At 44.6% G+C, this 15,517-nt stretch overlaps 1 protein-coding gene across 2 annotated transcripts in view; it reads right to left on the reverse strand.

Moving 5' to 3' along the window:
* SLC49A4 (solute carrier family 49 member 4) overlaps positions 1–15,517 on the reverse strand; it is a 670,368-nt gene that overhangs the window by 362,798 nt on the left and 292,053 nt on the right. For both annotated transcript variants that reach the window (XM_078682027.1, XM_078682029.1), the window contains exon 4: positions 9,093–9,222. In XM_078682027.1, coding sequence (XP_078538153.1) covers positions 9,093–9,222 — 130 coding nt within the window. The remainder of the gene's footprint in view (positions 1–9,092; positions 9,223–15,517) is intronic.

Consider the following 15,517-nt stretch of genomic DNA (forward strand, 5'->3'; position numbering starts at 1 on the left):
ATACAACAGATTGAGGGCAATGAACGGCCAATAAAAGATATAGACATGATCTTTTTTTTTTTTTTTAAATCATACTTTTCCTATTATTAATACACTTGATTAAAAAAGTTGCAGTAAAAAAACAGATATCGACATTTAGTAAGTTAAAAAGTAGACTAATTGCCTGTTCAACTGTGCATACGGCATGTTTAACAAACATGGGTTTCAGATAAACAGTGCGCAGATTTGAATACAGTTTACAGAACAGTAAAAAGTGCAAAGTGCTCTGGTTTGATGTGCCATCACACATGCAGGGCCCTAATGGGTGTCTCTTGAGGTTCGGCAGAGCCACCAAATGGTGTGCTTTTCCGAACCTCAGTCTAGTCAATACGAACTTGTGGGATGGTCTTGTCACCTCTACCAAATATTTGGGAAAACCTTCAGTTACAATGTAACGGTTATAGAACATGACAGTTGTTAATGAACCATAGGCTAAAGCTCGTTTCTTTGATTTATAAGCCAGGAATTTAGCTTTAAACTCCGGTTTCGGTATCTTAGAGGTTGCACTGGGGTCAGTCAAGACATTTAGATCAAAAATCTCAGAAAAACAAATAATGACATATTTTAACCAGGGTATGTTTAAGTGTTTATCCAAAAGGATACAATCCTCAATAAATGATCTGTTAAAAGCTTTTTCCTCCTGAAGCCAAATTGACCGCCAAATCATAAGTGGTCTCAGAGATAACAGATCCATGAGAAAATTGATGTCCAATTCCTGGTGAATTAACTCGGTTGGGGCCGAAGTCGGTAAGGACAGGAGCTTTTTCAAAAACAAATTTTCCTCCTGCTGCAAGGGGTGGTCACTCCTGTGGCCCCATATACCACCACCATAGAGAGCTATCGAGATACATCTTGCTTGATATATTTTCAGCATGTCTCTAGTTCGTCTATCCCCCACTTTAGTAGCAAACCTAAAGACACCATGGGCACTTTTAGCCATTTTGTTACGGATATTACTAAATTCATCTGTCCATTTTCTATCTTTTGAGAAGGTTATACCCAAATAGCAAAATTTGTCTACTTGTTGCACCTTAACTTGATCAATAAAAAAGGTGTTACGGAATTTACTTCTTGCCCCGAGTGTCATTGTATGCGTTTTCCCCTTATTAATGGTTAATTTTCTATCGGTAATAAAATCGGAAAATCTATTGAGTAGACGCTGTAGGCCCAAAGGAGTTCTGGAGAGCAAAATGGCGTCGTCAGCATACAATAAGACGGGGCGGGAACACGTTTAATCTGGGGGGCGTCTGCTTTAACATTTTTTTAAATTGTGTCGATACCATTAATAAATAAAATAAAAAGTAAGGGGGCTAAAACACAGCCTTGTCTGATCCCTCTTTTTACAGCAAATTTTGGAGTACATTCACCTTTAATACCGTACCGCACGGATGTTTGTAATTTCCCGTACAGCCTGGCGAGAAAAAAAATGATACCTTCTGGTGCTCCTAACTTTAACAGGGTTGGCCACAAGATCGAGTGGTCAACCATGTCGAAAGCGCTACTCAGGTCGGCAAAGCAAAGGTACAACGATTCATGCTTTGCTTCAGTGTATTTCCCAATCAATAGGTCAAGGTTAATACACTGGTCTAATGTTCCCCGACCCTTTCTAAAACCATACTGGCTGTCAGCCAAAATACCCTCTTGCTCCGCCCACTCCTCTAACCTAATCAACAAGACTCTGCTCAAAATTTTTACTGAGGAGTCAAGAAGGGAGATAGGGCGGTAGTTTTTCGCATCAAAACGACCCTTACTGGCGCGTATAGCAAGTTCAACTTCGGTGGCTGAGAAATCTAAAGGTAAAATAGGCCATCCCCCTGGATTAGGGTCTACGCTATTATATGAATCAAAAATGGACGAAAAATGAGCAAACCAACCATCACACGAAATATGTGAAGTTAACTCTGGTTGTTTTTTCGTCTTTCAGAAAAGGCGAGTTAATAGTAGCCCAGAAAAGTGTTGCATTGGATAATTCAGCGGCTTGGTTGAGGGAATTCCATGCCGACTGCTGTAGCTCGGTCTTTCTCCTTTTCAGAGCACACTTATATTCTGCTCTTATCTTACTGACAAAGTTCGCATCCCTCGGTTTTTTAACCAGTGCATGTTTTAGTTCAATTAATAACCTAGTACAAGTATGGTCAAACCAGCCTGGCCCTTTTTTAACCTGAACACGTTTGGGCCTAGTGAACCTGGCATCTATTAATTTATTAATGTTTTTAAAAGAGGATAACACCTGCATGTGATCATGGTCATTGTCAAGGATAAAAATAATATCTGACATACAGTCCTTGACAATGGAGCTGATAAGATCATTGGCTTTGTCCCCTGCCCATCTTAATCTGAGCCCATTAGGTCTGTGGGGTTCTACATTATTAACTGTAATGCCTGTTTTGGCGTGATTACCAACCCAAAGGGTTGTATCCAGGATGATACAATTATGATCACTAATCGGGGTTTCTACAATCTTTGGAGCAGCACATCTAGAAATGATATTGGAGGAAATAACGACATGATCAATAACAGATCTAGAGTGCCCAATATTAAAAGTAGGAATAATTTCACCATCTTTGCCATTGACAAAGCCAAGAATCTCGAGATCATAACAACCCATAAATGTATTTAAAACCGCACCATAACTATTATGACCAAAGTGCAAATCGTCATATCCAGCATTATTGGTGTAGCCACAGACTTTTTGAGAAGAGAATTCACACAGAGAGATATTAAAATCACCGACCAAACATTTGTTTCTAAAATTAACTTTTCAATAGTACTAGCCAGGTCGGATATTACTATAACCTTTGAATTGTCAAAAATGTTATTGTAGTAATTTAGCAGCAAAATATTTCGTCCTTGGTCCTCAATTAACCAAAGAATCTGCACATATGCTCCAACAGTTATGTACCTCTTAACCACTATCGAGCGATTAATAGACAAAAGTATCAGTAGACCGCCTTTAGCTCTCCCTGGGCCAGTCCCCTGGGCCGGGAGATTATATGAAACAAACCCGTCATAATTTACATCATCCCGACACCAAGTGTCTTGGAGGCACAATATATCATATGCATTAAGCATGTCCCGCCACCCTAAGGCATTACCATTTGATTTCAGCCCTGCAATATTCCAACTAGCAATTGTTATCCCTTTGCCACCTAGCCCAGTACTAGCAGATATATCCGTTCCGTTGCCAACATTTTCCACCCTCTGGTCCCCACTAGGCGAAGCCCTGGGGTCAATGATCCGATCCTGGTTTACCACCATGGTCTGTTCGAATACCAAAGGGTTATTACTGACCTTGGCCATCAGCTCATCTGTAATCTCGCAGGTCAAAGAACCAGCGTGGGGAAACACCTCGTCAACCAAAGGGTTATCTATGGTCGTGATCATTATTACATCTGGGATCTCACAAAGGGGAGGTTCAGTAGCCTGTTGGAGTCAATCGTTGGCTTCCAAGCTGCTTAATGCGTGGAATTGGTTTTGCAGCGGGACATCCAAACTGGGCCTATATATAAATGGCGATCGCCTATATCCAATATTTCTATTATCGTTGGAGGTAGCTTTACTGAGGTGGCTATAGAAAAAACCAAGTGGGTGGGCATAGACATTGTTATCATTAAACGGTAAGGATGCTGCTCTCATTAAAACAGTAGCATGTTGGGGGTGTTTAAAATTGATGATTACACAATCACCCCTGCTACTCTTTGAAGAATTGCCAATCCAGTTGACCCTCCTGGTTGTTAAAACTTGATCGGAGTATTCAACTGGAAACCCACATTGCCTATGTAACCAAGAGACTGTTTTGTTTTTTAAAGAATCATGTGTCTCTTGTTGGGGCTGGCTCGTACTGGTTTTAATAGGGGGTACATTGGTTAAGACAACTACATAGGGGGCACAATCAGGAGGAAGGTTGATAAAACGCTTCCTTCTTACTTCTGTCCACCCTTCTTTATTCTCTGCCACAGTAATAATCTTATTTACCTCTCCTGTTCTGGCAGTGCTAACTTGGGTTGTTGTCGTATTATCTATAAGCCTCCCTTCTGCTATGCTTTTTGCCTCTGTGCTCGCATTAGTGGCCCTCTCTATAGTCTTAGATTTTCCGGTCAGGGCTAAATGCGAGTCGAGAAGGCCTCCTAGTCTCACTACTTCAGCAGAAAGTGTATCTATTTTATCCTCTAAAGGTTTAAAAATACTTTCTAATATATTTTCAAAATATATTTTTAAAAAAACAAAAAACGACAGCCAACATGAATTATACGGTGCAATTATATCATCCTATTGTGATGTACTGCAAGCTTGAATAAACAATGAACAGTTTAAAAAGTCTAAAAATGTCTCACGAATTATGTGAAGCAGGCACTGGAAGTCCAATACCAGGGTTTATGGCCCAGCCCAGCCTCGTCCAGCCCCGGACTGCCACAGACTGCCCGCCCTTTGCCCGGGCTTAGCCCGGCGCTGCCCGCGCGCGTCCTGCGGGGCGGAAGACGCTCTGGTGATTTGTAGCGCCTCCGGGCGCAGGTGTTGGCGTCGGAAGTGCGACGCGGGTCCCGGGGCACCTGGGGGTTGTAGTTTTCGTAGCCGTTGCCCTCACGGCGCGAAAATGGAGCCGCTGGCCGCGCCCGTCCCCCAGCAGCAAGGAGAGAGCACTGTCCGCAAAGCCATTGCCCTCACGGCTGGATTCAAGCAACTGGACCTCTGGATTTATTTAATTTTCCCTATTCCGTCATTTGACGACATCCCCCCTACCCCGCCACGCTTACCTGCACTGGCCGCTGCCGCTGCTATCATCCAGTGAGTTTTCTAAAAGTTTATGAGTGTTAAACATATGTACCAAAATACTACCAACGGTAACATTGTATATTTTCTTCTACTACTAAGTGATACTATTTCTAACATATGTGAGTGACTTTGTAACTGTGTGTATCCGTGTGTGAGTGGGTGTTTGAGTACATGTATGGGTGTGTGAGTGAGTGGATGTCTGAATGACTGCATGAGTGAGTGACTGGCTGTGTAAGTGGCTGTGTGAGTGAATAGAGGTATGGGTGAGTAAGCAGATGTGTAAGTGCTTGCCTGGATGTGTAAATGGGTATGTAAGTGGTTGTGTGGGTGTGTGAGTGCTTGAATGGGTGAGTGGGTGTGTGTGTGTGTGTGTGTGTGGCTTTAGAGGTGACTAATTGGGTGTGTGTGTAAAGGTATGGGTAAGTGGGTGTGTGTGAGTGGCTCTGTGGATGGAGTGGTTGTGAGAGTACTTGCATGCGTCTGTGAATGGGTATGTGAGTGGTTGTGTGGGCTTGTGAGTGAGTGTATGAGAGGTTGTATATGGGGATGAGTGCTTCTGTGGATGATGTCATTTGAGATGTCATCAGTAAGGTCACGGACGATGTCATTAGTGATGTAATATGTGAGATTATAAGCAGTGCATTGTGGGGCATAAGTTATAGTTAGGACAGTATAACCGCTGAATTTGATTGGTGTTGTATGAGTGAAATCTCAGCCTAACTATAGCATCCCTGTAACCTTTGCTTTTTTCTGTGAATTTCTAAAGATTTTTTAAAATGTTGTTTCTTAACTATAATGTACCTGTAACCTTTGTTTTTTTAAGTGAATTTCTAAGGTTTTAAAAAAAATATATTACCTAACTGTAACCACTAACATTTGATAGTGAGTGTGTGCAGTGGGTCTGTCAGTGGGCGTGTCAGAGGGCATGTGAGTGTCTGAGTGGGTGTGTGAGTGAGTGCATGAGTATCTGAGTGTGGCTGCTGGTAATACCACGCAGGTAGGTTACAACGCAGACGATGTTACCATGCATGACATTACATCGCAAGTTGTTTCAACAACTTGCGCTAGATGGTGCGCAACACCAGGGAATGTGTTGGATTTTAATGCCAACACATTCCCTGCTCTTGCGCTAACTGGAGTAGGAATAGTAATTTATACTATTCCTAAATTCAGCGCGCCAGCTAGTGCAAGTCGTAGAAATGACTTGCCATGTAAAGCCATGCATGGTAACAACGTGGACGATGTAACGTCCGCGTTGTGATCTACCGTGTGGTAATAGCACACATAGAAACATCATACATTCGTCTGAGTGGGTGTGTGAGTGGGTGCGTGGGTGTGTGAGTGGGCGTGTGAGTGAGTCTGAGTGGGTCTGTTAGTGCGTACAAGAGTATCTGTGTGGGTCTGTGACTGGGTGCATGAGTCTCTGAGTGGGTCTATGACTGAGTGCATCAGTCTCTGAGTGGGTCTATGACTGAGTGCATGGGTCTCTGAGTGGGTCTGTGAGTGGGTGCGTGAGACTCTGAGTGGTTCTGTGAGTGTTTAAGTGGGTGCATGAGTGTCTCATTGGGTCTGTGAGTGGGCGTGCGAGTCTGTTTTGCCTTTCCTGCTCGTTTTTCTACCTTCTCTTTTGCCATTTTTGCTCTTTTTTCTGCCTTCTGTTTAGACTTTTCTGCTGTTTTTTGTGCCCTCTTTTTTGCCTTTTCACCTCAGTTTTTTGTCCTCTGTTTCTTTCTTTTTTTCTGTCCTTCGTTTTGCCTTATTGTAGTCAGTAGCAGCTTTATTCGATTTAAATTTCAAATCATAAAAGCATAACAGTCATAAAAACATACATTACAGTAACACAAAATATCTACAAGTTAAAATATGAGCCCAGCCTTTGGATGCGATTTCCTTTCTGATTACATTCATTTTACAGGATTAGCATTAGAGACAATACCATTACAACTAGTTGTCCCTTAATTAAGGCAATTAATAACAAGCAAAGTGAATCTATTGAAAAACTTTCCATATGTAAGTCAAAGATAGCTATTATACAATGTTTCAAATCGGTTGGAAGTGGAGATATTGCAGCCACTCAATGCGCAGACACTTCTGCCCATCGGGTGGTTACACTTTGCGTTTGGTCTTAATGGGCAAAGGTATGACGTACTGGGGTAAAAGTCATGTAGCTCCCAGGTGGATATAGGGCCATCTCCTGTTTGGGGCTGCCAAGTTTGAAGATATGGGACCACGTGTTTGTTCCTGAATTTTACTAGCACCAGGTCGCCGACAATATCTTTTGGAAGGGATCCTAGCCAGCCCACCCTTCTAACACTCATAATTCTTCCATCCAAGTTAGGGGGCAGGGGTCTATTTTTTGTTAGCCAAAATGTAACCTTGTTTTTTAGGTCCTGATGTCTTTCGACTTTACCGCATGTGAGTGCTGGCACTCCCGAGAGAACCCACACAAACGGAGCGGCCTTCGGTGGTAGGTGTATGTGTTTAAATATTCTTGGCATGTTGCCATAGTTAGCAACTGTCCCCTTATGGAATGTAGGTTCTTTGCTCAACCCTACTCTTGTGGCAGTGCACTGTACTAGTGTAGAGTTAGTGGATACTCTAGGAATGTTTGGAGCTGACGTGGGTGAGGCTACTGGTTGGATTTGGACATTATTACTTTGTGCAGATGATTTAAGCACTTCTATGGCAGCGAGAGACTGAGGTTGGTTAGATCTTGCAATGTTTTTTATGAGTATCAAGTTGGCCTTGGTTGCTTCCTCTATTCCCGTAAGCCTATCCCCTAGATTGTTCATTCTTTCTATCACAGGGGATATTATTGATTTGACCAGGTGTTCGATCTGGGCCAATAGGGTTGCCTGGGTAGAAGGTGCAGAAGAGTTTGATTTCGCAGCAACCTCTAGGGCTGGGGGAAAGGTGATGACGGCCGCAGTATAAGCGCCTCCGGGCACGCAAAACTAGGAAGTGGGCGGTGCTGGTCAGTGTCGCAAAAATTGCTGGGAGCTGTAGTTCCCCCCTACAGCGGCCGTGCGGGATGACAAGCAACGGCGGCGGGAGGAACAAGCAGCGTCAGGGCCCCAGAAGCAAGTGAAGGTCGGTAGGTCTGCCTCGACCCTGCCTCAGCCCCAGTTGTGTCAGCGAAGGTCCTCGCTCCTCTGTGGGAGCTGCCGCAGTATAAGCGCCTCCGGGCGCGCAAAACCAGGAAGTGGGCGGTGCTGGTCAGTGTCGCAAAGCTTGTTGGGAGCTGTAGTTCCCCCCCACAGCGGCTGTGCGGGATGACAAGCAACGGCGGCAGGAGGAACAAGCAGCGTCAGGGCCCCAGAAGCAAGTGAAGGGAGGTAGGTCTGCCTCGACCCTGCCTCGGCCCCAGTTGTGTCAGCGAAGGTCCCCCTTTGCCTTATTGAGGGAAGGGGGCCCCATCCACAGAGCCCGGCCTTAACTGAATGGGGGAGGGAGGCTGCGCGGGCCGATTTTGGCAACGGGGATCCGATTCGCTGGGGCCTGACCTTAATAAACTTAGAATCAAAATCCCCTGGTTGACCACCCGAAATGTGAGGGGAGCGTCACCCCGCCACAGGCCGATTTCAGTCCCAAGGACCATCCCCTGGGGCCCGGCCATGTCTCCTATGTGCCCTGGAGCTCACCCAGGGCACCCAGTGTGCAGCCTCAAGAACCCCGCAGGTCCCAGCTGGCTCCCCGCCTCCTCGGGAGCCGGCATTGCTGCTGCATGCAGGGAGCTGCTGGAAATGCAGCTCCCTGCATGCAGGAGCAATAGTTTTATCTATTTCCCATCCGCATGTCTACTGGCAGGGAAAGAGATGAAACCTCTGCTTCCAGCGGGCGGGAGCACTGACAGCTTCCGCCGGCTGGAACCGGACTATTTGCTTTTGCCTGGCGGGAGCGGTTAGCTAAGAAACATTTTGATAAGCTTTTTGCGAAACAAAAAGAGCAAAGGAAAACTGCACATCATGAGCAAACATGGATAAATAGCAGATATGGTGGGCAGTATGCTACACCTTGCCATCAGGCTAGTCATTACATTTAATTTCACGCATATATATGCTAATATACACCCAAAAACATATTAACCTAACAGTGCTATATTGTGTATTGATGGTATGAAATTAATTTACTCTAACAACGCTGGAAAATAACTTGTCACTGCAATCGATAGTATCTGAATTCCAATTTAAAGGAAATAAGACAAAGACGAAGAGAAAATATTTTTACATAAAAAAGGTCAAATGAATGCCAACAGCACTGAAGTGCAGGTTAAAACATACCTTAAGAGTTTCCAGAAACTGCTCCGGTAACTGAGCCGCCTGCTCGCTGCAGCCACGCTGGGAGGGACCGGAGGCCGCATAGGAAAATAAGCCACGCTCGCAGCAAATATCAGAGCAATCATTCCGAATTCTAAGAAAGAAACACAAATAAGGTACATTCACTGGAAATCAAATACAGATAAGACATTTAAAACAATAAATGTTTTGCAGTAACGTATGCCGTTTCTACTTCTACAAGTATTCATTTATCCACAAATTATATTTATTTGTTGAGAACTCTATGCAATTTCTCTGCAATTTTTTAATCCCAGTCCTGCAAGACCTCACTGAAATGGCAATTAGAATCTTTTCGAGTATCCGATGCAAGCATATTTGATTGAAATGCTGCATTTAGTGGCAGACACGCACTGCTCACTTTTGAACCTTCATGTTACTAAAGAAAGGGAGAGAACGATCAAGTTAAAAAAAACTAGTGAATTAAAGAATCGTGGGCAAAATGTGGCAAGGCAACCCATTGCAGGCCACTACTCATGCCGGGGGTGTTACTACAGCATCTCCATTGTGACTTGGCCAATTTTCTCAACTACACCGGATGTATTAATCCACAGGAGCAACCTGTGCACCCAAACGGACAGGAGTATTGGTAATTGAAATCAACAATGTCCATGAGGTAACAATATTCTATGGAATATTAATAGGTATCAATATTATAGGGAACCCGCTATTTTCGCAATACCATCAATGTCTTGTAATCACAGTAAATGTGAAATACTAGAGGAAGTTAAGGACATGACCATGTATATACAAATAAACTTTATATAGAAGATGTTTGCATGATATCACATCAAAATACAGGGGAAAAAAACACTTGCTCAGTGGTAATGTATTAATCCGGCACAGCGCAAACAGGATGGTCAGGCGGATTAGCAAATATTATGCCTCAGCTATTTTGGTTAGGCAGGATCCTTCTGCAAATAGACTAGAAACCAGACGAGAATGCAGAAATGGGGCACTGCCAAGAAAAGCAGAGCTCCATTTCTGCATTCACAGTGCAATGTGGCGGTACTGGAACTCTTGTCACTTAAAGGGACAGGAGTTGCACTCCCCCAAATTAACAGCTTTATTTGAAAGGGAAATCGGAAATAGCTTGCACTATGAGAATACTTGAAGACTGACCAGGGAAGTTGGACACATTTGTCAAAGTAGCTTGAATGATGATTATTATAACCAGCAACATCCACGTTTTGGTGGTCGTACTTTATCAATCCCCTCTGAAATGAGATGTGAAATGGCCCCTGGCACCCAAAGCTAGGATTTTGCAAAATGATGCTGCTTTTGCAGAAAATCTGTTCTTACGCGGATACTTTTAATGGTCCCCCACTCTTGTTCCCATAAGCTCACCCCGGAACCTTCTCGTTACAGCATTGAAAAGCCCTGAACATGTGACTGATTTTTAGAAGTCTATGCATTAGGATACATGTGTGCTTCGCCTTGCCTCGTAGGTCTCAACTCTTTAGCGGATGCTGAGGGAGCCCCTACTCCAGTTATCCTGGGACAGGGACAGATTTTTTCAGTATCTGCATTTTCAGATGCAAACGAAAGTTTTCTTCCACATCTTTCAAAGCTTTGCGACCGTCTGAGATTTTGCAAACCATTGGTTTGCATGCTCCTGAATAGCAAAAAAGGGTTAAATGCTTCTTTGCATCGGCCTATTATTCTTTGTCACTTTCAAAGACCTGAAATGTTGACATTGTGAGTCATAAATACATTTACATTTGCAATGTCATTTTAATATACTGCAATTTACCTTTATCCCTCACAAAGAAGTCACCGACGGTTGGATCATCTAAAAGCATGTATAAAGGCTGTGGAAACAAGGATCGGGACTAGGAGAGTCATAGCTCTGGAAGCTGCATAGTGACTTCCTTTTAACTCTTTTGGCAACCCACTTCTTTCACCCCTTGGTAGTCTCTAAGGACCACAATAGACTGCAGTGAATCGGAGTCCTCAATGAGAAGAGACCCAGTCTTCTAATCAGGTCTTTATGATGAGCAAACCAGGGAGTTAGTCGACCTAATCAACTCACGCATGGCACTTCTGAAACATGAGCCAGATTTTGTGCATCAGATCCTAAGCCAAGGAGTAGGTTCCTGGCTGTAAAGGGTTTAGTAACAGAGGCAACACCCAGTTCAGACTGAATGAGGACTGTTGGGGATGGACAATGAAACACCCACCATAGGACGATATCTTTGGTGAACCTCTTAGATGTTTGGTATTGCCTCCAGCTAGCGTCTTCGACCACAGGGTGAAGGGTGGTAAGGCAACAACTTGGCCATGAAAAGTGGACTCAAGATTGGTAAGGGAAGATTTGCATCTAAAATCCCTTTTAAAATTACGTCTGTAGGCAGGAGCTGGCTGTTGGTAATTATCTACTTGGCTTTCAACTCCATCAATCACCACATACTGCTGGTGACTGACGGGAGGTAGGTCTACATCCATATCTATTGGGGGATCATGGTCTTACACAAAAACAACTCCACAAGTGTCCACAGTAGGGAAGATGTGAAGAGGAGGGTGGTGGAGGGCTTACTATATTTTCTCCTGTCCAGCAAGGAGTCTACTAATCTCTGTACTTGCCCCACTCCACTTTAATTTTTCATTAATGAGTGGTACATGCATTCAGCCCTCCTGCTTCTAAACACCACCATGCTCCTAGCCAGGACACCAAATGCTCAGAGGCCCTTGCTGCTGGAGTTAGCAACTTACTGAACTAGGAAAAAGCTTGCCATTAATGTTAAAAAGCCAGAAGTAATGGCATCAACATCTTGGTATGAGGATTCAAGTTTTACTCTGGAAAGAAGAATCCTGAACAAAGTTAGGGTCTTGCACTACGTGGGTCTACATTTGTTTCAAACATAAACCTAGATCAAACACACAGAAGAGTCGCAATGTGTGTATTCCTACAAGAATCACCAATAGAAAAATAGGTATACTTCGGCCAGCGCCAGGAGAAACTCGCATACAGGGAAAATGGTGCAACAATAGTGAAGGTTTCACACAGTGATTGGAGGGAGGCTGAAAAACAAAGTCTTATAGTCTACAAGGATGAAGTTAAAATAATAACACTAGTGGCCATTCATAAACGAGCTGTAGTGAACAGCTTATAAGGAGGGTCTACACATATAGAGAAAAGGTTTGTGGGGTGGACTTTGGCATTAAAGTATTGAACAGAGATGATTGTTGGAGTGTTCATGATCATTGAGGTTCCTTCGGGCGCTTTGTACATTGCTAAGAATCAATCATTGGAAGCATAGGTTATTTGAAAGGGCTGATACTCACCAAGCACTTACTTTGATTTATACTGAAGCATTCTCAGTGAGAGAGCCAAGATTGGGAAACCCATCCTAAAATTAGACACAGTAATGGCATTTGGTCACAAAATATGGGGTCCTAGCAGCTATCTAAATAAGGTATACATAGCTAAACAGAACATTCGGAAAGGATACCTGGCATGTACTGTGTGAGAAGTTGGCCTGGTATATGCTGTCCACTAGTTTAAGTGGGCACCCTGTACCAGTCCAAACAACCTTTATGGTGATTAGGTTAAAGATAGCCTTTATAAAAGCAATCCTAGTGGTTGCTATGGAGAGCAGCCTTCAGGCTAAGTCTTGAAGGAATGTAAAGCAGCTTGTTTTACCAGATCAGAACCTCCTGAATAATCAAATGAAAGGAGAATCACACAAGTGTTATATAAAATATAGGTATGTATTACTAAACACTCTCTACTAACCTCTTTATGAGATTAGAGCACAAAGCACACAATACTTAATCAATAGAACAACAGTAAACAGCACAATATAAAGCGGGCTCCAGGGGGAGACCGAACCATATACTAAAGAAATGGTATAACAACAACGACTTCACTAGACACAGTGCCTGGAGCACGTAAAATCGTTAGGACCCCAAGGAACCACCCAGAGGAGTGACACAGGGAGCCCACGGAGGACGGGTGCAGTGTGAGAACACAGACGCATGTTCCGTACAACTCTACGGCAAAGTCGCGGATGGAAAATTACAGTTTATGAACACTTCGGAGAGGACTTCAAGCAAACCCTTTGGAACATAGAAGGTTCTAAGGCCAGCACCCTTGTGAGTACCGAGGTACCATTGTTACCTATCCCAGAGGAGCCGGGTGCATAGGGGTCAAGTGGTGTGAGAAACCCTCGTCATTTTCAACGGCGTGATGCGAAGAAGCTGCAGGGAAGATAAAAAGTGTCCGGTGGAATCCAAGCCTGGATCCGAGGTGAGAAAAACCTGAAAGCAGAGGTCTGGGTCACTTCAGGGTGACCAGGGGCTCGGTACACGAATGCCCACCGATGTCGGGTGCTGAAGAAAGGATGCTTGACTCTGCAACTACGGGGACCAGGAGACGTTGATGATGACTAAAGTCTGGAGGTGAACTGTCCCACGAAGGGTGTCGAGTGCCGAGGGGTCAGTGTCCGGATTGAACACCAACAAGCCTTGGCAAATGCAACCCATGCAGGCAAAGGAAACAAGTTACGGTGAGGGCCAGCAAGGTCCCAGCGACTCTCCAAGCTATGGGGAGACAGGGCACTTCTGGAGCAATCAGGGAAGCCCATGGGAAATCAAGTTACCCTCACTAGGACCCACAGGCCAACGGAACAGGGATCACGAAGGGACCTCGAGCTGAATCACAATGCACCAGCCCACGGAGCACTCGTGGAATGGAGGCCGGAAATCTGCAGTGGAAATACTGCGCTGGTTCATGACTACACGTAGCCCAATGCACAGGCTCAGGGGTTGCCAAAAAGCATATGCTGCTGCAAAAGTACGCAGTGCACAGGGGTTCGGGTTGCACGGTCCCCACGAGGGATACTGGTCTCCGGATTGGTGAGAGAGCAGATCGACCTCAGAGATGCTTGGGAACCCACCTCATGTGTTACAGAAATCTTCAGAGTCCTCAGGAGCTCGGGAGATGCAAACCGGTCGGATGCGTTTCGGTGCCTGTTGCTGCAGGGGAGTAACTCCTTTACTCCAAGGGAGATTCTTCTGTCGTCCAGCAATGTGTAGACCGTCAAATTACTTGGTTTCTGCTTGCAGAGTTTAGTCCAGGTAAAATCTAAAGTCATGTTTCCTACTTTATACCCAAGGAAGGGGGTGAACTAACTCTGGGCATCCTCCTAGGGGAGGGGCGGGACAGAGCAGTGGCTACACTCATGTCCTTTGTCCAGTTTCGCACCAGAGCAGGAGAAAATGGCTCCTGCAACTGGTTTGAGCTGGGCTATGCAGAGGGACACCAAATGTGCCTCTAGTGCAAGCTTTATGGCACTTTCAGAGTGCATCCACTCAGCCCCAATACACTAAAACCTGTCTGGGAGGGGGTCACATCTCCCTGTGAAAGGACACCTATTGTCAAGCCTTTCCCTGCTCGCGCTCAGCTCCAGGAGGGCTGACTCGTCTCTTTGGCTGGCAGCATCCATTTTGTGCTGCCCAGGTCGAGAAAGCTGGTACCGGGTAGACCGGTGACCCACAGTAGTGGTTCTAGAAGGGAGGAATCATACCTCTCACACCAGTTACTGGTGAGGAGGTATGATTCCAAGGTGTTTGACACCAAACACAAAATGTTTCTAAGCAGCCGTTTTAAAGTTAGCATTTACCGCGAGGTTAAAATACACTTAAGTATATATGGTTGGCTGCATCACAGACAACCCCGGAGAATAGGTTTCGAAAGCTGCATAGGGGCTCTGCTCATGCAGGGGCACCCTCTCACACAAAACCCAGCACCCTGCCTTCAGGATTGATAAAGCCTGCCATAGGGGTGAGTGATAGGTTTATATGTGCAGTGATTTAGAATCGATATAGGTAACCTATTTCTAAGTCAGGGGTGCATGCATCACCTCACACAGGTTGCAGTAGCAGACCTGTGGTGCCATTTTGAATGGTCTCTCAGGGGTGTCACAATACATGCTTCAGCCCCTGGGAGGCCTCTGGGGTACCTATGCCCTGGGTACATGATGTACCACATACTAGGGATTGATAATGGTACCCCAGTATCCAATCTAGAGTGTACCTAAAGTACATGCAATCAATTTGGAGGAGAAAGCAGATAGACTGACTGGGATGCTGCTATCCAGGACGCCAGTCTAAGTTGAAAACAGTGATACATCAGCAAAAAGTGGGGGTAAACATAAGAGGCAGATCCTACTCTCCTACATACTGAATTAATTCACTTGAAAGCAGAGTTAGGCTACATGCTTCTAGCAATAAAAGAAAGGACGATGGCAATGTACTAATGTGTATAGTGGGAAAATCAAACGGATCTATCTAGCGTTAAAATGCTTTCACTGGAGCCACTCAACCTGTACACAAAATTGACAGAGAACTATCTGCATAACTTGGATTGT

This window comes from Lissotriton helveticus, chromosome 3_1 (genome assembly GCF_964261635.1).
Source record: "Lissotriton helveticus chromosome 3_1, aLisHel1.1, whole genome shotgun sequence".
NCBI lineage: Eukaryota > Metazoa > Chordata > Amphibia > Caudata > Salamandridae > Lissotriton > Lissotriton helveticus.